Source organism: Copadichromis virginalis, linkage group LG7, assembly GCF_057382275.1.
Source record: "Copadichromis virginalis isolate Kocher_CV1m ecotype Utaka linkage group LG7, C_Virginalis_male_GT1.1, whole genome shotgun sequence".
Lineage (NCBI taxonomy): Eukaryota > Metazoa > Chordata > Actinopteri > Cichliformes > Cichlidae > Copadichromis > Copadichromis virginalis.
The window spans coordinates 39,268,154-39,295,943 of NC_140624.1; the positions used below are offsets into that span (position 1 = coordinate 39,268,154).

General features: G+C 43.0%; 1 protein-coding gene across 1 annotated transcript; it reads left to right on the forward strand.

The window, feature by feature from the left end:
• The first annotated feature begins 11,575 nt into the window (after positions 1 to 11,575).
• On the forward strand, positions 11,576 to 13,239 carry LOC146705596 (uncharacterized). Its single transcript, XM_085463328.1, has 5 exons — positions 11,576 to 11,902; positions 12,457 to 12,518; positions 12,595 to 12,657; positions 12,742 to 12,801; positions 12,884 to 13,239. The coding sequence occupies exons 1-5, from the start codon at positions 11,710 to 11,712 to the stop codon at positions 13,109 to 13,111; spliced, it is 606 nt and encodes a 201-aa protein (XP_085319454.1). The 5' UTR covers positions 11,576 to 11,709; the 3' UTR covers positions 13,112 to 13,239.
• Positions 13,240 to 27,790: the final 14,551 nt, after the last annotated feature.

Below are 27,790 nucleotides of genomic sequence, written 5' to 3' on the forward strand. Positions count from 1 at the left end.
TTCCTCACCCAGAAAACAAAAGAAAAGAAAATATGACAAACATACAAAACATTACGAATAAAAGTGTCTCTTTTTGGTACCAGTATTTTCCTCAGTGACAACCCTGTGGCACAATCACAGTAATCACTTTAAAAAAAGAAACCTTACCTGGATGCACCCTTCTAAATGTACAAATTCACTTTCAAAATGAACCACAATCTCAATTAGTAAGATCCAAATGGCAACATTTGTTTGCAACTTCATATACTTTGTTAACAAATTGCAACAACCATTAAGCTGGAAAAGTGGATCCAACCGCCCACACCCACTTCCCTTCCTGTTCATGGGATGTATAGAGTCCGTAAAAAGTCCTTAAAATAAACCGTCCATAAGTCCAGGGGGATGTGTGTGAAGAAGGGGAACAACAAGTTCAAAGTGGCATGGTGTGTTTCTGTTTTGTTGCAGCTGGCACTCTGGCCTACCACAGAGTGTGGTAGGCCAGAGTGCTTTTGAAAATATGTGGTGTCTTGATAAACTGAGCAGATATTTGAGGTTTACACAGCTACATTCTCGCCTGAAAATGTTAAACGTTTATTTTGTGACCCAGAAAGAATAATAAGAGTAATATTAAAACTAACTAGCTGCCGCCATTGTTGGAAACTGAGCTGGGCTGCGCTATGAATTCTGGGACAGAGCTTCTTCTTCTTCGCGTTTAACGGCAGCTGGCATCTTTGTACATGCAGTGCTGCCATCTTCTGTTTCAGTCTGTTATTACACTCTTAAATTCTACTACTTATTCAAGCATCTTTTGTGATCTTACAAAGCTTCAAACGACGCGTCGACTGTTAAATCAGTCGTCGATGATTTTGATAGTCGATGTAATCGTGACTAGTCGACTAATCGTGGCAGCCCTATCCATAACCAACCTTCAGCGATTCCTGTATGGATGCCCCTTAAAAATGGTCTTGTCAAGTTGCTGAATAGATGGCGACAAAAAGATGCTCATTTATGTGTAAATTTGAAGTATAAAAGTGTATCCCCTCTAAGCATATTTTAAGGGTTTATTCCTGTTGACCTTGGATGGATCCATCACAGCTAAAGAAAAACAGACCAATCATTCTTTCAACATACTCACTTTCATAAACCAACAGAGACTTTTATAGGAAATTTCTCGAAAGTAATCATTGATGCCACAGTAACAAGGTGTATTGCATTTATTTTCAACTGGTGAAAAGTTGAAAAGACAACTTTTCATCATTCACATTTTAACAAAATTGAGGTGGTGTGTTTTTGTGAACATCTTTTCAAAGCCTTAAAAAACACGTTTTGAATCTTTTAACTTTTACCCACATCTGTGGTCACAAATGATAAAATCTCTTTTAATAAGGTCTCTGGGTTGGGTAAGCTTAAATGTCAATTGTCTGTGTAGAAACTGACGTGACGTTGATCGAGCAAAAGCTGAAGGTGTTAAAAAAAGTTATGCTGGGACACTGTGACAAAAATCAGACCGTGCACCAGGTTTCCAGTGTTCTGAGCCCTCATCTGCAGCAAACTCTGCAGTTCCAGCACTTTCAAAAATAACATGTCCTTAATGACCTCACTCCCACACACCTCACTCCCTGCCTTTCTTCTTCACTTTACATTTGAACTCTATTAGGCTAATATTTATGCCTGTTTAACATGAAAGCCTCTGCCGCTCTCCAAAAGTGACATCAATTTTCTTTTTGTGCAAACTGAAATTTGGGCCAAGCTAGTAACTCAAGAAACCCATGTCTTGGATTCATGATTCACTCGGACTATTCATTCATTTTGTATCTCCTCTCGTAGACACATTCATCCAAGACTGTTTGCAAAGCTGTTTCATTGTGACAGTAATACCAATATGCCCCTTTGGCACTGTGTATAAACATTTTCATGTCAAATATGCCACTTTCCAGTTGTAATAAATAAGAGTGGCAGTAGGCAACAAAATTGACGTGGAACACATTTCTACTTTTAGTACAAATGTAGCACAAATCTATACACACACACACACAAACACTCATATAAGGCAACAGGAGTACGGTGCTACACAGCACCAACTAGGGAATCATTATGTAATATACCATATATCAAAGTCACCCCTTGAGCGACTTCAGGGATAATTGATACAACAAAGGATCACACTGCCTGAGCCATAGGAGTCACCCAGAGTAGCTCCTAAATCACTGCAAGTCAGCATGACACATTATGGCTACTTTTGCTTTGCTGTGTGCCATTTGATATAATTTAAAGGAGTGGCAGATTTACAAAGTTTCTCTGAAAACTGTTTATTCACAGCTGGGGCTATATTTCTATTAGGCGCATATGTGTGTATCTGGCACAACAAAGCCACAAAATAATAATCTCACAGTATGATGACAGTTAAGAAGACATTACATAGTGCCTATTCAAGGAATTTTAAATACCCATACATAATAATATGTACTGCTCACACCGCAGAAAGTAGGATATAAATGTACTGGTGAAAACATGAGCAGTTATTTACCATAGAAAGTCGCTAATTTTTCCAATATAACATGACATTCAGTACATGCTGAGCTGTGATAATCGGTGATAATTACACTCAATTTTATTTGACAGGAGACAATAGCCTGGACAGGAACAACGCAATGAATACTATTTCTTTTAAATCAGAAGACTGTTTCTATAAAATTGACTTAAAGCATAAACATTATTTAACAGATGAATAAGGTTTTTTATGCTTTCGTATAAAAAAAAAAAAAACACCCAGCACGCCCCTGCGGGCGGTTTATCCTTCAAGCTCGGGTCCTCTACCAGAGGCCTGGGAGCTTGAGGGTCCTGCGCAGTATCTTAGCTGTTCCCAGGACTGCGCTCTTCTGGACAGAGATCTCCGATGTTGTTCCCGGGATCTGCTGGAGCCACTCGCCTAGCTTGGGAGTCACCGCACCTAGTGCTCCGATTACCACGGGGACCACCGTTACCTTCACCCTCCACATCCTCTCGAGCTCTTCTCTGAGCCCTTGGTATTTCTCCAGCTTCTCGTGTTCCTTCTTCCTGATATTGCTGTCATTCGGAACCGCTACATCGATCACTACGGCCGTCTTCTTCTGTTTGTCTACCACCACTATGTCCGGTTGGTTAGCCACCACCATTTTGTCCGTCTGTATCTGGAAGTCCCACAGGATCTTAGCTCGGTCATTCTCCACCACCCTTGGGGGCATCTCCCATTTTGACCTCGGGACTTCCAGGTTATACTCGGCACAGATGTTCCTGTACACTATGCCGGCCACTTGGTTATGGCGTTCCATGTATGCCTTGCCTGCTAGCATCTTGCACCCTGCTGTTATGTGCTGGATTGTCTCTGGGGCATCTTTACACAGCCTGCACCTGGGGTCTTGCCTGGTGTGATAGACCCCAGCCTCTATGGATCTTGTGCTCAGAGCTTGTTCTTGTGCTGCCATGATTAGTGCTTCTGTGCTGTCTTTCAGTCCAGCTTTGTCCAGCCACTGGTAGGATTTCTGGATATCAGCCACCTCCTCTATCTGCCGGTGGTACATACCGTGCAGGGGCCTGTCCTTCCATGATGGTTCCTCGTCTCCCTCCTCTTTCTTGGGTTTCTGCTGCCTGAGGTATTCACTGAGCACTCGGTCAGTTGGGGCCATCTTCCCAATGTATTCTTGGATGTTCGTTGTCTCATCCTGGACTGTGGTGCTGACACTCACCAGTCCCCGGCCCCCTTCCTTCCGCTTAGCGTACAGCCTCAGGGTGCTGGATTTGGGGTGAAACCCTCCATGCATGGTAAGGAGCTTTCTTGTCTTTATGTCAGTGGCTTCTATCTCCTCCTTTGGCCAGCCTATTACCCCAGCAGGGTACCTGATCACGGGCAGGGCGTACGTGTTGATGGCCCGGATCTTGTTCTTACCATTCAGCTGACTCCTCAGGACTTGCCTGACCCTCTGCAGGTACTTGGTGGTTGCAGCTTTTCTAGCGGCCTCTTCATGGTTCCCATTCGCCTGTGGGATCCCCAAGTACTTGTAACTGTCCTCTATGTCTGCAATGTTGCCTTCTGGTAGTTCAATCCCCTCAGTTCTGACTACCTTCCCTCTCTTTGTTACCATCCGACTACACTTCTCCAGTCCGAACGACATTCCAATGTCATTGCTGTATAGCCTGGTAGTGTGGATCAGTGAATCGATGTCTCGTTCACTCTTGGCATACAGCTTGATGTCATCCATGTACAGGAGGTGGCTGACAACTGCTCCGTTCCGTAGTCGGTATCCGTAGCCAGTCTTGTTAATGATCTCACTGAGGGGGTTCAGGCCTATGCAGAACAGCAGTGGGGACAGAGCATCTCCTTGGTAGATCCCGCACTTGATGGTGACTTGTGCTATGGGCTTGGAGTTGGCCTCTAGTGTTGTACGCCACATCCCCATTGAGTTCCTGATGAAGGCTCTTAGGGTCCCATTGATCTTGTACAATTCTAGGCATTCCAGTATCCAGCTGTGGGGCATTGAGTCATAGGCCTTCTTGTAATCAATCCAGGCAGTGCACAGGTTGGTCAGTCTGGTCTTGCAGTCTCGGCTGATTGTTCTGTCTACCAGTAGCTGGTGTTTTGCGCCTCTGGTATTCTTGCCAATTCCTTTCTGTGTCCCGCTCATGTATTGACCCATGTGCCTGTTCATCTTAGCCGATATGATGCCTGACAGGAGCTTCCATGTAGTACTGAGGCAGGTTATTGGTCGGTAGTTGGAGGGGACCGGTCCCTTCTTGGGGTCCTTGGGGATCAGGACCGTCCGGCCTTCAGTTAGCCATTCCGGGTGTCTCTCGTTAACTAGCAGCTGGTTCATTTGTGCTGCCAGACGCTCGTGGAGTGCAGTCAGCTTCTTCAGCCAGTAGGCGTGAACCATGTCGGGCCCTGGTGCTGTCCAACTCTTCATACTGGAGACCCTTTCTTGGATATCTGCCACTGTGATGGTTACTGGACCCTGTTCAGGGAGGTCGCTGTGGTCTGCCCTCAGATCCTCTAGCCACTGAGCATTGCCGTTATGGGTTGCATCCTTCTCCCATATGCTCTTCCAGTATTGCTCCGTCTCCAGCCTTGGTGGTGCTGTTCTCTTATTGTTCCCTTGCCACTGAGAGTACACCTTTGCTGGTTCTGTGGAGAACAGCTGGTTTATTCTCCTGCCTTCTATCTCTCTGGTGTACCTCCTCAAGCGGCTGGCCAAGGCTGTGAGTCTTTGCTTGGCAGTTTCCAAGGCCTCAGGTATGGACAGCTTGCTGTATTTCTTAGGCACCTTATTCGTCGCACCTTTCTGCAACTCCGTTAGTTGGCTAACCTCTCTCCGTGCTACTTTGATCTTGCCCTCTAGCCTCCTTCTCCATGGAGGGTACTGCCCCTTGTGGCTGTTCAACTTGTAGCCAAGCATCTCACTGATCACTGCTGCCGTATTGTAGATCAGCTTGTTAGTGTCGGTAAGCGTGGTTGTAGGTATTGCCCGTAGTGCTGCATTAACATCATCTAGCAGACCTTCTGAGGGTACTTCACGTAATCTTGGTAACCGGCTACGGGGGATCCAGGTTTCAAGCTTGGCCATGATCCTATTTTTCAGGTCAGTTCCTCTCGCACTCAACGATCCTTCTCCTATCACACTTGGGGCTATGTACCCAATCTCGGGTGGGGGTGATGATATCTCCCCCCTGACCTGGCGTCCTGACTCCTCCTTGCCGTAGCATTTGTGTTGTACCTCGTCAATCTCTAGCTGTGAGAGCAGTCCCTTCTTTCGAATGTTGGAACACTGAGCTACTAGTTGTTTCGCCGTCATTGTGGATGTTGGGTATCGAAGAATCCATAGGTCCCTCATCCTATTCATGTAGCCCCTTCCGCCGGGGTTACTTGCGTAGTAGCATTCCAACAACGCCCTGTTTTCGTCCCTTGCCCACCGATGCCTTCTTGTTCCAGTAGCCCACTTTTCGTCAGGGTGCCCTGGTTCCTCAACACCTGACGCGGACCTTGTTGATCCGGGCGACGTCCGAGCCGGCATGCCTTCATATTTATCTGTCTCGCTCATGTCTGCGGTAGGCTTGCTTAGCATAGGGGGTCTAGCCTTAGGACCCTTACTGGATACAGACGCCCCAGGCAGGAATCGAACTTGCGATCCTCTGTTCCAAAGGCGTGTAGTCTAACCACTACGCTATCCAGCTGCTATATATATATATATATATATATATATATATATATATATATATATATATATATATATATATATATATATATATATATATATATATATATATATATATATATATATATATATATATATATATATATATATATATATATATATATATATGATAGTTATCTGTCTCTGTCTTACCCAATAACAAACTGGCAGCCTGTCCAGGGTGCACCCCTTCTTCTTGCCCTATGACAGCTGTGATAGGCTCAAGCCCCACTGCTACCCTGAGTTGAATAAGGGAAAGAAAGTGGATGGATGAATGGTTTGGTCTACTTAAAATAAAAAGTTCATAATGTCAAGGAGCAATCTCAAGTGAAGCACTGCATGAATTTAATTTAGAGAGCTGAGATACAGACATCTTTTGCAGGCAGAAATCCTGTTGATTTTCCTGCAAGTTCAGAGGTAAGGATAACAGTAACTGAACACAGCAAATTAAATATTTAAGGAATTCAAGAGAGGTTATAGAGCAAGGATGAGCAAGCGAAAAAGAAATTGCTTCCTGACATCTTTACCTCATGTGTTATGAAACTCTACCCAAGATCCTGGTTTAAAACAGATACATGATGCTTAATTATTATTGATAACACATATTAAGGTCCCTATGAAGGACACTGAAGGTAAAGTTCAGAACAACACACAGCACCTTATTCCAAAATGTTGACAGAAGCAGACAGATAACTGGAACACTGTCGAAATTCAAAACACCAGGTTGACCATGTTCAGAGGCCACTGAAGCCACCAAACCGATGCAGGCACACCAACCTGATTGTCAGAAATTACAAGAGAGAAGAAGTGCAGCTTTGCAAAACACGACTATCTGGTGAGTCAGGAAATAAACTTATTTATTTATTTATTTATTCGCTCTGTCAAACTGACTTTGATGTGTCAGTCTGTCCTTGAGTGTTTACACTTAGAGCTACGCAGAGTTAAGGTTTGTGCTTGTGATTAATGGAAGATTACCATCACAGTTTAAAGAAAACAACTTTAGAGGCTGTTAGAAAAAACAGATAAATCTCAGGTCATATCCTTTGTCCTTCCATCTATTCACTTCCTTTTTTTATCACTTTTTCTGGCTATACAGCAAGAACCTACTCCTTTCTGCAGTGAAAATAAAAAATGAAATGTATTTACTTATTCAGATACCTTATACTATTTTTTTAAGGCAAGATTAGTAGATCATTGCACTGGCTAAGCAGATGACAGGTCTTTTGGACTGCAATCAAAATAGTCATTAACCTCAATAAATGATCCTTTTTATGCAAGTCATACTGCCTCAGCACCTTCATTTAGAACGCAATTAAGTTTCTGACACCTGAATGGAGGACATTATAATGGCTAAGATGAGCTGACATTTTAAAGATATCACTACTTTGGGAAATGAAAGATATTCTCATGTTAAAAAAAGAGACAGGAAGTAAAAGCAAGAAAACTGATAAATAAAATATTCTTAAGTGTAATTACACCATGCCTCATGACTGAGTGACATGCCACTCTTTTTGTCTGAGTGAAGCAACCATTTTCAGCCTGCTTTCACCTGGATATCTTATAATTATCAGTTGAAGTGGCTGGCTGTAAACACACTGCTGACTACACTATTTTGAGTGTCCTCTATATTCCTGTCTGTTCCAGCTCCACCATCTTCCCCTCCCACTCTCTTTTAGACACTGCCTGCATTTTCTCAATAAATAATCTGCCTCCATTAGCCATGAATGAATAATGGCTATATTTAAGGGGCTATGGGAAAGCAACATCTTTTTTGTTCCACCTGTTAAAGGTTGAAACAGAAATATTTCTGTGGGAACTGTCAAGATGTAGCAAAACTAAGTTTAACATTCATTTGCCATTTTAAAGTGCTTTGAATCCAAGAACAGCAGTAGTTTCCAAGTCACAGTAGTGTTTGCTTTTTTAGCTATTAGTCACAAGGATTTACTTCGTTTTCTTCATTTTATGTATCTATTCCATACAAAGAAGTCTTAGGGCCACATTAAGAAAAAAAAATGTTATTGATCATTTTGAGAATAAAGCTGAAATTTCAAGATTAAAGTTGTGATTCTATTTTGAGAAAAAATTCAAAATGTGGAGATTACAGTTGTTGTTTCAAGACAAACTGCAACAGCTGAGTTATCTCTGAGTTAGTGAAATTGTACCTCAGAATCGGAGAGATATGATTTCTCTTTCAGCACATAAACCCAATTGTAGTGACAAGCATAAGGAGTAAAGCGAAGATGGTCAAGGAAGCTACATCTAGTCAGATTGAAAAACACACAAACTTGGAACAGGGGATTTGTGCAAAATGAAATGGCTGGTAATGGACAGATATAAGGTTATCAATGGTTACACCCTCATGCAATAAAGAGGATGAATGTTGTATCAGAAAACAGCTGATCAGCTTGTTTCACTCATCTAACTCATCTAAACAAGGCATTTTGTAGAATTTTGTAGAGACTATATATAAAGCAAATGTGACTATTTGTCTTGAATGAAATTCCACTGTGGGCACCGAGTCAGAACAGTGTGTGTGAAATACAACAACATCAACAAAAAAACCAAACAACAAATGCTCAGCTTCACTTTAGTATTTTTTGTTTTGGTTTAATGGATATAGCTGAATTACTGCTTCATAAATACCCTCAAATAAATACTACTTTATATATTCTCTATCACGATATTTTGCTTTGTGTTTTTGTGGTTTTTTTGTTTGTTTTTTCATTTCCCTTTAGTACTTCCCCCATTAGGCCGGGCTTTTGTTTTTTATGTTCTAACCTCATAATAGTATTGATGACCTGCTAAAACCCTTTGTGATACTGTTGCCATATCAATAGACTCAGTATTGTGTGGGGTTAATGAGTACACATTCACTTTGACCCTTAAAGTGTTTAGCTTAACTACACAGATACAATACACACACACTCATCACTCACATGAACACACAAATGTGGCAGCACTTTCATTGATGATAAGTGTGTGCCTAGGGTATTTTACAGCAGCACATCTATTAATCAGTTTAAATACAAAAACCCAGATGAAAATAAAAGAAATATGCACAGCTTGAGTTTGACCAAAGGGCATCATGCTGAGTTATTCCCTAGAGTTTATTACTGTAGGAGCCATATTAATCAATACATAAACACAGTCGCCTGCTGGTGAAGGGGAATGAATCAAGACCATTAGGTGTTTATGTGTGCACATGGATTTGATGCATTGGTTTTATATTGAGGCTGCAATGTAATTTCTTTTAACAATAATGAGTTACATTTGATAGTTTTACACATTTGTTACTGCAAGCTTAGCAGTTTTTTGTTACTGTGCTTAGCTCTCGTCTACGACTCAACCTCATCTAATTTAGATAAACAGTGGGGTGTAACACATAATGTTAATGTTTTTCATTTCATAATTATGATGAAAACAAGTTAATGACCGTGTAGACAAAAATACAGTGTATAAAAGGATTTGGTCTTTATTATTCAGATCCTATCCAGGAAGATTCTGTCAGAATGCAAGCATAGAAGCTACAACTTTAGTGTAACATTAGAAAAAAATATTCCAGTATCACAGAAATTGACTTATCAATTAGTGCTTGTTGTACTTTATGTCAGGGGCTTTACTAAAAAACAAAGCAGCGAAGATTTTCCCCCAAATTAACAGTATGCTACTTGTAAACAGGATTCGATTTTTTTTCCTTTTTTGACCAGCTTTAAAGACAGTTTAATTTTATCAGTCTTGGCACTAAACTGAGTGGGGGTAGAAATTAGTGTTACTGAGGCATTTATCTCCCGCTTGCTATTTTTAAATACACTGTGTGCATAGTGTATATATTTGCATTTATAACAGATGCAAATATACACACTTGGTATTAAGTAAAACATTTTTTTTTTCGTTTGTCCGAACAAATGGATAAAATAATCTTTTATTTGTCTACTTTAGAACAATTCAACTCTGACTGCTAAGAGGCATGTCATCCCCTCTAAACTTTGCAGTGTTACAAATTGTGAGTTATTCCCTCAAGCAAAGTCTGCAGGATTCTGGAGCTCTGGAAAGTTTTCAGAGAGTGCTCTAAAAGTCCATGGGAGCCCCAAGCTGTTTCAAGTTTTGCACAGGTATTCTTTTGGTTCATATCTCCTGACCTGTGAAGTGGACATGTCAGTGATAAACTGACACTTAAGCTGTTACAGTTTTTCCTCCATTGGTTTGGCTCATTTCTTGAAACAGAAATTACATTCTCAAAATAACATGGACAAACCTCCAAACCTCTTGGCAAATGTTCACAACAGAATGGCATTTCTCATTCATTTTATCAAATGGAAAATGCCTTAGTACATGTCTCAATTGTCTCAGTGCATCTTTGCAAATGATTAAGTACAAGTAGCCTACAGTTATACAGTTAGCCCACATTTAGCACATTTTCCAAATGAATAGATCTTGTAGATCTAAACTGATTAGTTGATTCTCAGTCTAATGATCATTCCCTCCAAAACATGTCAGCATGATTTCATTGTATAAGTACTCGCATGCACAACTGTCTGTTCAATTGTCAAAATTGGTCAAGAACATAATACCATGAATACCATATATGAACTTCTTTGAATATTTGATAAATTGATGACAGTCATTGACAGTCAGGTGAAACTAGACTAACGAAGGGGTAGTGTCACACACAGGTGTGTTCCATGATTGTGTGCTGCCAAACACAGATATATAGAGCTTGACCAGAGCCAGTCCAATCTTTGAACATGGATAGACAAGGCCAAGCAAACGGACAAGGGGAAGCTCTTCCTCAAGGAGGAGGAGGAGGACTGAGAATGCGTGGTGGAGGAACAGGGGGAAGAGGCCGAGGAGCGCGAAGACACTGTGCTGTCCTGAATGAAATTCGGGCCACAATTATAGACCATGTCATAAACCATGGCCTCACAATGGCAGAGGCAGGTCGTCGAGTGCAGCCTAATGTGCCTCGCTCTACAGTCTCCTCCATCATCCAAACCTTTCGCAGGGAAAACAGGTATGTACTCTATGTAATCTATGATGGAATTATATGTTGTATAGGACAGGGCACTGTGCGTAAGGCAAAAAATGGATAACTTACTTTAGAGATTTTGTGTGGATCTGAAAGGGAGCATGCATGGCAAAACATAGCCGACAGAGTCAATGCGTGAGTGGTAATGTAAACATTGATCTAGGGATTCCCACCCATTTAACACGTTATGTCATTATATGTTACCCCATTTGTCCTGTGCTACATATTAATATGTGATGTGATGTGAGCGCAGGTGCAACCCAACAGGCCCCAAACGTACCTGGCAGCAAGTAAAAATGAAATATAAAAATATAGTCCAAACAGGTGAGGTGTAATTGTATCATGAGCCATAGTGCTTGGTCTGTGTGTCCTATGTAGATCAATTGCAGTTAGAGGCCACAGTAATTTCCCCTCTGTGAGCACTTATTGAAACTATCTGAGCACATTACAAGTACATACTTGCTTACTCTGTATGCTCAAATGTGTGCTGTCACAGCCAACAGAAAAAAAGCGGAGGCCCGGAAAACAGGTGGGGGTCCTCCACCACCACCACTCACAGAGGCTGAGCAGTTGGCCCTCAGCCAAAACAGTGGGCGCCCTGTGGCTGAAGGCATCTCTGCGGGGACATCCTCTGAGTCAATAACCCCGCAAGACACAAGTGCCTACATAAGGGGTAAATCCAAAACAATACATGGCGTGCACACATCCATTCTGCACAGTCACCATGACCAAAATGAACTATGTCGCAGTGCAGTTACTGTCCTACTGACAGAGAATGACAGTCATCAAACAGTTAGGTGAATAGACAACACTGAGACACTTGGGAACTGTTAACGTGCTGCACGGGTGAGGGCCCAGGGAGAGACTCACACACACCGAGCTGCAGTGGTACGTCTTTATTATGTGCATAGCGGTGTCCGTTAATTTTGCATACGTGTGTGTGTGTGTTAACCCCCCACAGGGTGAGCTCCCTGTTCCCAGAGACAGAGCGAGTAGTACATTCCGTACCCTCCCCAATGAGTGTAACATATGAACATATACCTCAATGCAACATAGAGCTCATAAAGGCGTTCCCACCCTGACACCTACTGATTTTGCCTTCCCTCAGTGTCGGTTGTCTCCGAGAGCATACTGACAATGAGGTGTATGGTGATTGGTATGTCTGGTAATTGCCATTTGCGCCCACATAAGTCATGAGTGACCTGTATGAACCCCATATTCCCCCAGTTGACGGTGATGGTGTACTGCATCTGGTGCAGCCCCCTGTTGAGCCAGACCGACATGCAGTTGTGAGTACTCGTAATACTCCACAGACTACATGTGTCAACAGTGGAACAGCAATGTTGTTAAATGTCTCCACCACAGGCACATGATGACGACACAGTGACAGCTGCTACAGAGGAGGCCGCATCAGTGCCACACTATGAGGTATACAGTGTACAGTGGAAAATATAACAACTGACTACAATGTGGCACTATGATGACACCATGGACCTACTATGTCCCCGGCAGAGTGATGCTGCAAATGAGGAGGAAGAGGGTCCAGCCACTCCTACAACGAAGCTTTCCGCAGTGGGTTGTCCAGCACACATTCACAACCAACCTAAGTAGGCATGTACTATGGATGCCAATGCTATGTCCTTTGTTGCAATAGCTCCCTGTGAAGCAGCTGTATAGAACATATCTGGCCAGGAGGATAAGGAAGTGTGATATGGAAATGGTGCACCTCCAGCTGCAGATCCAGAAGTCGAAGCTGGAGATTGTACTGCTGGAACAACAGTTAAGGGTGGGTGGAGTGATCATAGATGGACGAATCATGTCAGTGTTCGTACAACATACTAATATTCGCATTTATTCATTGTGCACAGGACATACAGGGTGAGCAATAAAACAAGTTGACCACAGTATCTGTGTATTTGTCTCGTGACATGTTGGGTTGCCGGGTCACAGGAAATGGTTGTGGCATATGGTGTCTCTGACTGCTCGCCCATCCTGTACGTTCGTGGGTGGGTCAGGATGTTCATCATGTGGATCACTACTGTCGTCTGGTTCAGCTGGACACTGTTCACCTCTAATCGTGGCAATGTTGTGTAGGATCACACATGCCACAATGATGTCACATGCCCTTTCTGGGGTGACTCTGAGTCCACGAAGGCACTGGAACCGGGCCTTGAGCATTCCGATGGTCATCTCAACTCTGGCCCGTGTCCTGCAATGGGCCAGATTATAACGCTGCTGTGGGCCCGGTTCAGGGTCAGGGTAAGGGGTGAGCAAATAGGGTAGACATGGGTACCCCCTATCACCGAGCAGGTGGCCAGTGAACTCTCCTAGGACAGAAGAATACATGTCAGTGCAAACGTCCCTGTGGCAATTGGTCTCTGTATATTTCACAGTTACTGCGACCCACCATGTCCAAATCTGTTGCTCAGTGTACATTCTCGGAAGATCCGTGAGTCATGGACAGAGCCTGGCCACTTGGCTTCCACATTTGTGATGATGTTGGCAGCATCACATATGATCTACACAGTGCAGAGTACACATATTAGCATCCGTTACCATGATGCCATCACTTGTTGGTGTGAAATGCTACAGGGAATTATGTACCTGTACATTGATGCTGTGGAAAGACTTCCTGTTCACAAAGTCTCCTTCATTTGCTGAGGGTGCAATGATTGGGATGTGGGTGCCATCTATACAGCCAATCACGCCTGGGAACCCTGTAAATTTATGTACCATTTAAGTAGTAGTTCAAGTATCACCACATCATACATTACGTTTAGGTCCTCCTGATACCTGCAATTTTGTGGAATCCCTCTTTGATGAATCTTGTGGGTCTGTGACCGGGGAACACCACAAACGAGTGCAGGAGACGTTTCAGTGCTACTGTGACATTCCTGACTGCCCGACAGACGGTAGCCTTGGAAACGTGCTCAGCGTCACCGATATTGTACAGGAAGCTCCCGTTTGCAAAGAAACGGAGTGCGGTACAAAGAATATGTAATGGACTGAGCGCATGTCCGCGATGTGTCACATGCGTAATATATGGCCTGAGGATGTTATCCAAATAACTTATTGATTGTGCTGAGAAACGGTAACGTTCGCACAGGAAATCATCAGGCAATGATAAGATGTCCAGACGCGCTCGAATCACTCTCTCCCGGCGGAGAGCTCTGCGGAGAATTTGGGCTTCGATATCTACCGGCTCTTCAAGGAAGTGGCACGCCATGTCTGAGACTTCCTACTGTCAGGTTTCCGACAAAGGGGCGGAGACAGTCAGGGTTAGTTGTGGTAAACCTGCTAGGGGGCAGGTTAGCTTCACGGCGTGTGTCGTCATAGTGACTCACTCAGGCTGCAGCTGAACTCGCTTTGTGAAACCGAAAACCCAGAGTTTTTGTTAACTCAGGGTATACTTACTCAGTTTTTCCACTAAACCGGCTTCCTGAAACAGGGCCCAGGAAAGAGATTTGTAACATGGTGATGGAAAATAATGCCATCACAATGAGACAGATCCGTGATGCCTTCAGGACAATCATATTCCAGAATATAAACACATTAAGCATCTCCACAATAGACCGGGTTTTGACGAAGCATCAGATGACAATGAAACAAATCTACAGGGTACCATTTGAGAGGAACTCTGACCGAGTGAAGGATCTGCGCTACCAGTATGTAAATGTAAGTCAATTACTGGTTGTCTCTCATTATAACCTTACCTGTAATCACAGTAAGCAGTAGTTCACTTATTTGGTTTCAATACCTCCTTTACCTGGATTTCAGAATCAGTATTTTCTTCATCTGACTTTAAGAATTTCAACAGAAAACTGCAGTTTACTGTATGATACAATTCTCATTATAATCCTTATTTTGTTGTCTCCCAATCAAATCTATCTAATACTGTAGGTTTTACTGTAACATCTCAGTAAGTCATCAGTATTTCCCACTCCCCTTTCTATCAAATACCCCTGCAGTACTTCCTCATAGGCCTATCACTAGTTTAGAACCACTGGAGCAGTGGCCTGTAGTATATTGAACCTGTGGGGGAGAACATGTAATTGTCTAACTGTAGTATATGACTCTTCTGTATGACTGATTTTATGTTCTTTACTCTATTTTAGAGAATAATGGCATTGGAAGGACATGAGACCCCTCACATCCTGGTGTTCGTGGATGAAGCTGGCTTCAACCTGGCCAAGGGCCGAAGACGTGGCCATAATATTATTGGCCACCGGGCCACAGTGGATGTCCCAGGTCAGCGAGGGGGCAATATAACTATGTGTGCTGCCATTTCTGAGAATGGTGTGGCCACTCACATCCCCAGTCTTGGCCCATACAACACACACAAGCTCCTCATCTTCTTGGATCGCCTTTATACCGATTTTATCCCTGAAAATGAGAGGTCTCATAGGGCCTCACCTACCCATTCATGTAATTGTGTGGGACAATGTCAATTTCCACCATAGCCCACTCATTAGGAGCTGGTTTGCAACGCATCCAAGGATGGTCATGGGGTTCCTACCACCTTACTCTCCTTTCCTCAATCCGATAGAGGAGTTTTTCTCTGCTTGGAGCTGGAGAGTGTATGAGCATCATGCTCAGGATCAGCCATTTCTGCTCCATGCTATGGACGCAGGGGATGGTTGCGGCATGCACGCCGTGTCTTCCCTCGTTGCATCGCTAGAGAAAGTATCCGCTGTGATGTGGACGAGAATCTGTGGCCAGACGGACAACAGCGTGTAAATAATCAGGAGGGTGAAGACAGTGGACAAGAGCGGGAGAATGAGTACAGCGACCACTGAATAAGTCCTTGTTTTTTGATTTTGTGTTCATACAATTTACTACTGTAATGTACATTTTCTTTTTACATATGTATGAAACTTTCTTTGCGTGTGAATAAAAAATGGTTATAACTTCCTTGGTAGTGTGAGTGCAATCTGTGATGTCAAACCTTGGAGGCTACTCTTTTCTGTCGTATATTGTTGGTCCTCTGCCATAGTGACAAAACATCTAAACATTTTGTATGGCAGTACTCACACAATGCCAAAGGGACGATGCATTTTGGGGGCACTGACTATTCAGATTAGAAAGAAATGTAGTTTTGACACATGAGTGAACAGTTTTGGAAGAGATATGAGCTTTTGCAGGTGAGCTATAGTGTTGTGCTAAACCGTAAGAGTGTTTTGCCAAATGATCTTAGAGTTTTGAGAATGTAATTTCTGTTTCAAGAAATGAGCCAAACTAATGGAGAAAAACTGTAACATGTATAGCCAACAGTGAAAGAACTAACATCTATATATATATATATATATATATATATATTTTTTACAGTCTTACATGATTTTCAGGTCTTATTTAGAGCTGTCATGCTTCACACATGTAACTTGTTTTTTCACCTTTTTTTTTTCTTGGCTTTTATCTCACTCATCAGTGTACTTTCTTACCTGTCTAATGGCATTTTTACAGAGATAGATGTAAACGTTGGGAACCCAAAAGTCAACATGGTTAGCGTGATAAAAGTGAGAGGGTTTGGTTATGAGGGGGAGGGAAAATAGACGGGGGGTGGAGAACAAGGGATGGGAAAATTGAACTGAGACAAGGCAGTGAATCACCAGAGGAGAGAGATGCAGGGCGTGTTAGACAAGTAAGGAAACAAAGGGCATGAGGAATTTAAAATTACGAAAAAGAGAAAACTAAGGGCTAAGAGAGGGGCTAGATTTGAAAAGTGCAGACATAGAAGGAGACGAAGTAATGTGATGGAAGAATTAAATCCGTCTCACTCTTCATTTGCCCCCTTTAACCTGGGAACAGAGTGTTTCACCTGTGTGTATAGGTGGGAGCGAGTGTGTGTCAAAGTGTTTGAAAGAAACTAAGCTTCTAACAGAATGTAGTCTCAGTCTTAATCCTTTTGTGTCTCCACACCTTATAATCAACCCGCGCCCCCCTTTTTCACTTTCCCCTTTATTCCTGCTGCACTGGCCAGTGAACAACCCTGCTGCTAAGTGTTTCAGTATCAATAAAAATGAGTGAGAAAGAGGGAGAGGAAAATTAAGGGAGAGAAAGAAATATAACTCGTAAATCCCCCTGGCCTAAGGGAGTACAGCACAGCATTAGGTACTCCAGGGGCTGCACAGTCATGCACATACTACATAAGAAGCCCTCTAGGCCTGTTTAAAGTGCATGTCAGGTATACTTCATCAATACAAATAACTGTTGCAAAGCGTCTCAAAATACAAATGAGAATTGCTTTGGAATGAACGAGATTAACGAGAGAAATGTCACAAGGAGCACAAAAGGGAGAAAGGGAAGAAGAACTAAATTGCAGCCGTTGGCAGGTGTTGTAGTCAGGGCGGCACCAAGTGGTCAGCCATTGATAACGGCTGTAAGATAACAACGTTTTTAAAACTACCCTTTGATGATTTATTGCAACTTAAAAACAACTAGCAGCATGCTGTTGGTTTTAAAAAGATGGGCAAAATGTTTTTAGGCAAGGTATGGATCATGTGAAGCTCTTGATGGGTGCAAAACAAGGAAAACAGAAAAACAACATTCAGTAGTTATCTTCCACTGTGTTACTGGATGAGACACATGGATTGTGGGCTAGTTTAATTTAATGGTGTCTTTCTTCAGGGCAGAGAGTGAGGCAACACAGGCTTGTCCTTCAGGGTGTGATATTTATTAATTAGAACTGCTCCACTAGTGTCACCCGTCCTACTGAGAATTGTTCTCAGACTCAGAATAAAGGTGATAGGTTTGTAGCTTGAACCCATCCGCTGGAACGTTGAAGACAATATAATTACACTGCTACGCAAGACACAAATAGGCAAAGTTCTTCATGTTACTCGTGCACGGGAGAGACCGGACAGAGCGCCGTCCCTTCGCTTGACCCCAGTTGCTCTCGTCCGTCCTCCCGTAACACCGTCCTTTTATTGAGGTTACATGAATATGCATAAGTTCATTAACATATGACGTCTACATACACACAAAGAGTACCTTGCCTGTGTGTGTGTGTGTGTGTGTGTGTGTGTGTGTGTGTGTGTGTGTGTGTGTGTGTGTGTGTGTGTGTGTGTGTGTGTGTGTGTGTGTGTGTGTGTGTGTGTGTGTGTGTGTGGACTGCTGATCAAAGGGTCAAACATCCTTGGTCAGGAAGAGGGTAGCCTCCCCCTCCCCCTAGATGGTTCATCCTAGATAACACGGTGAGGAAGTCCAGCAGTTCATCTAAACAGAAAAGCACTTAGACTAGAACAGACGTAGCTAACGTTAATCCTACCATAAAACAATTAAAACAAGATGCGACCTCTTCCCGTGCTCCCAGGATGTAGGTGTGCATTCTAGTGTGGAATGCACACCAAGCCTCTGTAGCCTGTTAAAGATCACACAACTTATCACTACACAATTGATTATACACCTCTAAGCATCTATGGTTAAACATTTCTAAGCATAAATAACAATCAACAATACAAACTCTAACAAAAGGTGTTTTGTGAATCTTGAGATTTTATTTATTAAAGAATAGGCCAATTTATGTTTATACTGGGAACTTTGTCGTTAAAGAAATATCTAATCAGCCAATCACTTGGCAGCAACTCAAGCCACTGAGACAAACCACGCGTGAGAATGGGGAAGGAGGTGGTTTAATTCATTTTGAACATGGCTTGGTTGTTTGTGTCAGACAGACTAGTCTGAGTATTTCAGAAGCTGCTGATCTACTGGGATTTCTTTCTGCACAACCATCTCTAGGGTTCACAGAGAATGGCCCAAAAAAGAGAAAATATCCAGTAAGAGGCAGTTCTCTTGGTGAAATACACTAAAATGCCACATGAAGTTTGGAGGTCTGCTTTTACCCCCATGTAGTGGGCAAAATAAGTATTGAACATCTTACCACTTTTTTAAAGTAAATATATTTCTATAGGTGCCTGTAACAAACCCACAGCAGACCCGCGTGCACGTTCATGCTTTGCAGCATTCTTTATTTAAACACAAACACACACACACAGAGCTGCAGCTCTCTCCTGCAGCCAGCTCAACATTACCAACCCCCAAACCACAGGACCCAGTGCAATATTTAAGTGGGCGGGGGTGATTGCGGATGCCGTGCAGGTGCGTCCGCCTTCCCTGCACGGCACCGCAAGCCACGCCCCGCCACAGTGCCATTGACATGGAATTTTCACCAGATGCATATAAGAACCCATCCAATCCGCAAAAGCAAAGAAATCAAACCATAGATGCCCATAAATTATCTGGGTGAGCTTAAGTCATAATTTTATACAAATAGAGTTGATTACATTTACTTCTGTTGTTTGTATGTAAGTATTTTCTAATGACTACAACTTAATTTTGGACCTGAAGGAGCATTTAGGAGTCTATGATGGTGAAACCCTCGGTTGAGACTAAATTTTAAATGTGGTGTTCATGCATATACCGGAGGAATCTATGTGCTGTGGCTGTATATGTGTGCGGATAGATTAAATGTTTAATGTGCAGCCAATACTCTTCATTTATTAATCAGCAAATAAGATAACTTTGCCTTCCATTTCACTGGTACTTATATTTCTTTGCCATTACACCACAGACATACTTATACATACCGACACACGGTACAGCAAACCACCCACAAACACACACATTTATTCAGTACTGTGCAGAAGTCTTGAACTAACACTCATTTATTTATATTTCACTTTCAAGGAGCTTCTTCATTTTTTAAGTGGTCTTAACTAATAGTTCCAGGCTTTCTGAAGATTTGATTTGGACATCAGCTTCTTTTTTATCCATTTCCCAATCCGTATACCTGGCCATTTTCAAGTGAATTATTTTGTCTGTTTGTAAAGCCACTTAACACTGACCTTTGAATCATTTAAATATAAAAATGCGACCTAACATAACAGACAACATAGGAAAGAAACAATTTCCAATTGTATCTTTGGGCATTTTGTTACTAGCAGGCTATTAATTCAGGTTAATTCAATTTTATTTATACAGCACCAAATCACAACAACAGTCACCTCAAGGTGCTTTATATTGTAAGGTAGACCTTACAATAATAGAGATGGACCGATCCGATATTACGTATCGGTATCGGTCCGATACTGACCTAAATTACTGGATCGGATATCGGAGGAAAATAAAAAATGTAATCCGATCCATTAAATATCACGAAAGCACCTCACAAAACTTGCAACACGCCGTAACTCACCTCAGAACGTTAGCACGTCGGAGCAGTATGCATCACGTGATAGAGCGGCTGTGGCATGCGGGACCTGTTGGTGGTCTGGATAGCATTTGGAGCTTCGCTAGCAACCCGGCATTTCATCTCCGACAAAGTTATCCCCGAGAGAAGTAAAGCAAGTGTGTAAGTCCATCTCTGAATGTTTGTAAAGCATTCCTGCGTTAAGCTTAACAAGCGATATATGCCTCTTCTTGCTGCTACTTCAATCATGAAACTGCTTAATGATCAGCTGATCGGCTTTTCTGTTGCCAGTACGTCTCTCTTGTTTGTTTTTGGCCCACTTTGACCTATTTTTGCAGAAAACTTAAAGACATTACAAGAAAGCTTGCCCACAGTTTATATATCTATGTGTCAGGTTAGACAGATATGATTGCTGCCTGGGCATTGCAGTTAAATTGCAAAACTTAACAGTAATCTGAGCACGTCTCATGACTCAACCTAGGTCCAAATGTTATTGAAGTTGAGAATGGGTTAAGTTCTTTTCTGTCATTCCAGGCCCTGGATTTGTTTAAAGTTATGTGTAATAACTGAGAGGACATGACAAGTTATGAAAATCATTAGATACCACTGATCTCACGAGAACTGCTGTTTCTGTGTGTGCATTTTTTACATGCCATATTGTATGGACTAAAATGGTAGCTAAATCCATTTTCGGTTAGTATGTTTAATTATTTTATTTTAGAATATATAAATTTTTTAAGACCATTGTTAGTTTTAATCTAGTTTAAACCAAACCACTCCACTGGATTCAGCTACATTCTGGACCGTGTTTCTGGAATGCAGTAGCTAGTGAGCTGATTAAAGGCCGTAACAGCCAATCAGAATTTTTGCATCCAATTCTGTAATTGGTAGGTTTTGTGGCACACTTATAACGGTGTACAGAGAGTTGAGCACTGAGAGCAGGTCCACAGATGTCTGTCAGCACACAGAGCAGAGATCTGAGCAACAGCAAATGCCAACAACTGAGCGAGAGGGGCTATTATTGTGTGTATATACAGTGGCTTGCAAAAGTATTCGCCCCCCTTGAACTTTCCCACATTTTGTCACATTACAGCCACAAACATGAATCAATTTTATTGGAATTCCACGTGAAAGACCAATCCAAAGTGGTGTACACGTGAGAAGTGGAACGAAAATCATACATGATTCCAAACATTTTTTACAAATAAATAACTGCAAAGTGGGGTGTGCGTAATTATTCAGCCCCCTTTGGTCTGAGTGCAGTCAGTTGCCCATAGACATTGCCTGATGAGTGCTAATGACTAAATAGAGTGCACCTGTGTGTAATCTAATGTCAGTACAAATACAGCTGCTCTGTGACGGCCTCAGAGTTTGTCTAAGGCTATGTTCACGCTGCAGGTCTTAATGCTCAGTTCTGATTTTTTGATCAAATCCGATTTTTTTGTCTGCTTGTTCACACTACAAATAAAATGTGACAGCAAACACGCTCTAGTGTGGACCATCAAAGCGGCCAGCATGCACAAAAGAAGACGTCACACACTGTTTAGACCAAGAGCAAACAATATTGTTTGACTGATGGCCCTTAATATAAAGACTTCGGACTTTACGTTTCCCAATTTTTTGTTATTTACATAATAATGTAAATGACCTAATAATTATCCTTATTGCTGTTTTAGAGAGGAGCCGTGCTTCAAAGGATAGTTGCAGATTTCTGTCAGAATCTGCAGATTATACAGTACAAATAAAATGTTCATGTTTCTCCAATGTTGTCTTCCCAACAGTTTCACTGACATCTACATGGGATGGCCAGGAAGCATTCACGATGTCTTCTCTGGCGCTTCTCTGGCGCTGATAATTGGCGTCTGTCTGTCGCTTTCTAAAACATTGGATATGTATCAGATTCAGGACCACATGCGAAAGTGACCAAGATCGGATTTGAAAATATCGGATTTGTGCTGTTCACACTGTCATACCATGATCGGATATGGGTCGCATAGGGTCAGAAAAATCGGATAAACTGGTTAAAAATATTATATAATTCCCCAACAGCTTGTGTTAGAACAAATGACCAGACATCCTCCATCTTCTGTCTCTTGAGGGGCACCAGGCAGGGATGCCCACTCTCCCCTTCACTGTTTGCAATTTTTATTGAACCACTAGCAGCAGCAATTAGACAGAATTCAGTAATTAAGGGCATAAAATGCAAGAACGTGGAACATAAAATCAGCCTTTATGCGGATGATGTGTTACTCTTTCTCCAAAATTCACAAACCAATATCTCTGGGGTGATTGAATTGATAAACTCTTTTGCAAGAATATCAGATTACTCAATTAACTGGTCAAAATCTACAGTTCTACCGATTAATTGCTCCCTCCATAATTCCTCTTCTACACCACTGCAATCGGGAAATATAAAATATTTAGGTATTAATGTTTCTCCCAAGCTTGCAGATCTAACTAAATTAAACCATATCCCACTTTTAAAGAAGGTAGAAGATGATCTGGCTAGATGGAAATGTCTACCCATATCACTCATGGGAAGGGTTGCCGCTATAAAAATGATGGTCTTACCAAAAATAAATTATTTATTCTCAATGATCCCAACTAAACCGCCACAAGATTGGTTCAGATCTCTAGATTCATGTATGTCCAAATTCCTTTGGAAAAATAAACCCCCACGTATAAGCTTAAAAACACTACAAAAGACCAAGGATAAAGGAGGACTAGAACTGCCTAACTTTCAGCACTACTTCTTAGCCAACAGGCTTCAGTTTATCTCAGGATGGCTAAAACACACCCTCTTAGATGAACCTTGGCTAGATGTAGAACAAGCACTTTGCAATAATCTAGAGATCTCAGACCTACCATTTATCAGCTCAAATATCCAACGACATGAATGCTTTAAAAGCATCAACATCAGCTCTTCTCTGACAGCATGGTGGGAGTTTCTAAAATTGACGGCGTCTTCATTATTCCCATGCAAACGTACACCTATCTGGAACAACCCTGACATATTACAAAACAATAATATGATAAACTTTTCAGATTGGAGTGGTAAAGGAATCAAATATTTAGAACATATACTAGAAGGAACAGAATTTATTTCATTTGACGGACTAGTTACACAATATGGGATCAACAAGAAAAGATTTTTAGAATATCAACAAATTAAATCCATAGTAAAAAAGAAATTTAAACCGGGTCAAGTTGAACTACAAACACCACCAAGTGTGGTTCAATTTCTTACTCTTAAAACCCCCAAATTACTATCCAAAATATACAGAATGCTTTCTAAAACAGATGAATCAATATCACTACCTATTGCAAAATGGGAAGCGGATTTATCAGTTAACTTAGACCTAAACTTCTGGTCTCAGATTTGCTTAAAAACCTTTCATCTAATTAGAAATCCCAGTCTTCAATTAATTCAATACAAAATATTACATAGAGTGCACTATACAGGTCATCGGATGTTCAAGATGGGCTTTACGTCTACCAACAACTGCTCACACTGCCAAACCAATTCACCGGACCATTATATCCACGCTCTTTGGTTCTGTCCACCAGTTCAGAAGTTTTGGCGCGAGATATGTGAAGACTTATCAAAGTGTCTGAAATGTAACATTCCAACTTCCCACTTAGTGTGTTTGTTGGGCAGCTTAGATAATGTCACTTCAGAAAAGAATATCGCCCATATGGTTTTCACTGCCCTATGCATAGCCAAGAAAACAGTCCTCATGAACTGGAAAAATAAAAATAATCTTAATTCTAACCAATATAGAAATTATCTATTAGATTACATTAGTCTTGATACAGCCTCTGCCACCACATCAGATCAATTGCTCTGGGCTCCTTTGATCAGCTCCATCACCTAGTGGGGGTGGGGGGTCATAGTTTGATCCCACCTTCACTGTTGTGATTGGTGTGGGGGTAGGGACAGGCTTAGGGCGTCGGGGGGGTTCCCCGGAGGCATCTTTCTTGGGGGGCTCAACCCGGGGTAGCGGTCATGTCCGGTTAGGGGCTCTGTTGGCTCTCAGGTGACTGTTTCCTCGCGGCTGCGTGCAGCGGGGCTAGGGGAGGGTCTGTGCTGACGGACATGGGTTACTGACCTGGTAGCCTGGCTGCCCCTGGGTGGGTCCGGGATGGGCGTGAGGTTCTGGGGGCGCTCCGTCTCTGGGCTGCATCGAGCCACCTGGGGGGCTCTTCAACTGGTGGGGAAGATTGTCACATCTTGCAGGAGCTTTCCTCTCCTCAGGGGCTCTCTCTGCAGGAGGGGGAGATACAGGAGAGGTGGAGGAAGATCTCAGCCTGGGTGTTTATTGTCTTCTTACTTGAATATTGTATATTGTATATTGCATAGCTTTTTTTTGTTATACGTAAAATTGTATTGTATTTATTTAAATTTATTTAAATTTTTACTTTTTAATTATTTTATTTGCATTTTTCTAATCACTAGGGTTTGAGAGTAACGCAATTTCTATTCTGTGTATGTCCTGTACATGTGGCAGAATTGACAAATAAAGTTGACTTGACTTGACTTGACTTGACTTATGTAGTCTGGAAGAAGAGTGGATGGTGGGGTGGGTGCAGTTTTCTCTGTGGTGGGGTTGGGTGGACTGTCCCGGGCTCTGTGGGGCCGGGAGGCGCTGCTGCACTGGGCCCCGGTCTGGATGGGCCTGGGCCCCCTTTCCCTGGCGGGTCGTGGAGTGTGGGAGTGCCTACTGGGGTCAGCGGGGGAGCTGGCCCCAGGGAGGGGTTACCTGCCCCTCCCTTCCTTCCCTCCCCATCTCCAGCTGCCTCCCTCTTCCCGCTCCACCACAACCACCCACACATGCAGGACCTTGGAGTAGGGGTATGTCACCAGGGTGCAGAGGAGGCTACCCCCCCCCCCCCCCCCCCCGTCCCCTTCTGGCTGCCTCTGCCTCAATTGTATCCCACAACTTAGACATTCACATTACTCACACTCTCATTACACATACATATAGGATCTTGGGGGTGGGCACGATACACGGAATCCAAAGTACCATCAGGGTGTACACCCCGCCCCTGGCGTCGTTGCCCACCTCTCAATGTTAAATACACGTAGACATTGAGGGCTAGCAGGAGGGACCATGCGCTTACCTGCTGCTCTCTGGCAGGTAGCTCCATGCCCTCCTGGGTTTTAATTGCACCTTAGAACACACATGCATCAACACTACAATGAGCGGGTGGAGGGAGGTTTGGAGTCTTCTCTCACCCCCATTCTCTGCGACCTGCTGGAGCGGGGGGGCTAGGAGGAGGAGTTGGCCGTCCGACTGCGGTCTGGAGTGTGGGGCCTCCCTGCTGCTGCGGAGTCGGGGCGGTCTGCCTCCCCCCACCGCAGGGAAAAGGGTAACACCACCTGGGTCTGGGTGCAGTTCCCCCCTCCAGGGGCAAGGGTACCTAGACCCGGTTTGTAGAGTACGCTTGGGGAGTGTGATCGTGTGTACAGCGTCTCTTTATGTCTGTCTCCACATATGTTGAGTGTGGAGTAAGCGCATATGAGAGCATGAGGGTGGGAATGGATGTTTGTATATGTGTGTGCCTGTATTTCTGTGTCTATATGTCAGGTTGGGTGTCAGGCGCCACCTCTCTGGGGACATCTTAGGCCCTCCAAGGTTTGGAGGCCTATCTCCCCCTACCACCACTTCCCCTGCCAGTGGCGGACTCCCTCAGACATCGGTGCGTTGGTGGTTCTTTGTGTCCAGGGATGGGCGTCCAGGTACACACCGGCTCACTCCTTGGCGGCCGCTTATCGGGGCCTGGAGCCTGGGGCTCGCTCGGGCCCCTTCGGGGGTGGGGTGCCCCCGGCCTCTCGGCCTGGGGCTCGGTCACTCAGGCACGGCTGGCTGCCGGCGGAGCTCACGGGCGCGTCACTGCAACTCCCCCTGGCTTCTGCTCCGCGGCTGCTGAGTGAGCCCTCATCTGGGACTCTCCTCAGCTCTTTCCGGGACAGTGGCGCAGCTGCCCCTCTGTTGGTCTTCCTTGGTCTCTTGTGTTCTGGGGGCCTCTGGATGTCTGGAGTTTTGATCTCCTCCACACCTGCTTCAAGCCCTGGTGGACGGGGCTGTGGCCCCCCCCCCCCCCCCCCCCTCAACACCCTCTAGCAGATCATTACATGAAGGAACCTTTTAAAAAACAAAAAACAAACGCGTCCATGCTCACAGGTGTACACACGGGTGATCACACCCACAAACTACACCCTTTTTGGCTCCTACCTCAAAGCACACTGTGTTCTGTTGATCTTACGTGCTGCACAATAATGTTTAATATTTAGTATTTACTGTCATATTCCCATATATCATTGTGATGTTGTTTATTCTGTTACTCTTGTTCTCTTCTGCTTGTTTTCTTTTTTCTTTCTCAGCAGGTGATCCAGGTGATCGATATATGCATTTTTTTTCTTTTTTTTTCTGCTCATTCTGTTGGTTTTTGTCTTTTGCCCTTCTCCCCCGTCCCTCTTCTCAGCTGTTTCTCTTTCCCTCTTTCTTTCTCCCCTTCTTTCCCCCAGTCCAGTCTGTCCCGTATTCAGTAAGTGAAAATAAAATAAACAATAAAAGGTGAATCAAATGGACCATTACGGCAAGGCTGGGATGTTCAATTTGGTAAAGTAAATCCGTTGGGCATCTTTCTTTGCCTTTAGACAACAATTCTGATGGCAAAAGAGCCAAACGGGACAGGCAAAAAGAAAAAAAAAAGTGATGACTGATGGAACTATTTTTTCTGACCAAGAGATAGTAGTGTCCGCCTGGCAGCAAGAGAGAGGGTTATATTTCAAATACAGAGATAAGTGACGATTATCATGTTACTTTTCATTATATTTAAAGCTGACCCCGATGCTAGCTTTCCTCAGTTGTAGTTGTAAAAAACACAAACACACAAACATATATGCACATTAAGCCCTGTGCATCAATCTGAGTCGATGAATGGCTACACCCCTGGCTTTTAAGGCTTAAATACAAATCCCACTGAACCCTCCAGGGCAGGTTGGGGTTGTTTTGAATTTGGGGCATTACTGTGACTATTGCTTATTGAGGGGTGAAATGGAAAATGGTACAAAGGTGCTTAGTGGGCTGTTGGTCCCTGGCCCTGTGGCTTTGACAACAGGCTGGCATTATCTTCATGACCAACATTTATTATGTAGAAAAAAGTCTTTGTAGTCTTCCACTAAATCCACTTCACAAAAACTGCAATGATAAATATATCCCACTCACACATTTACCTAGAAATTCAGATATATCATTGTTCTATCTAGAAGATGAGAGATGGATATTAAATATTCACATTTATTATATCTGGATCTGTATCATCTCATTCCTGGAGATTCAACTTTTATGTTTCATAACACCATGAAAAGCC

Bases quoted from the DNA above. Each gene is read 5' to 3' on its own strand.
- LOC146705596 (XM_085463328.1), top strand. From the start codon at position 11,710: ATGTGTGCTGTCACAGCCAACAGAAAAAAAGCGGAGGCCCGGAAAACA. The intron at 11,903-12,456 runs GTAAATCCAAAA...ATATTCCCCCAG, and splicing joins CACAAGTGCCTACATAAGGG to TTGACGGTGATGGTGTACTG. The intron at 12,519-12,594 runs GTGAGTACTCGT...TCTCCACCACAG, and splicing joins AGCCAGACCGACATGCAGTT to GCACATGATGACGACACAGT.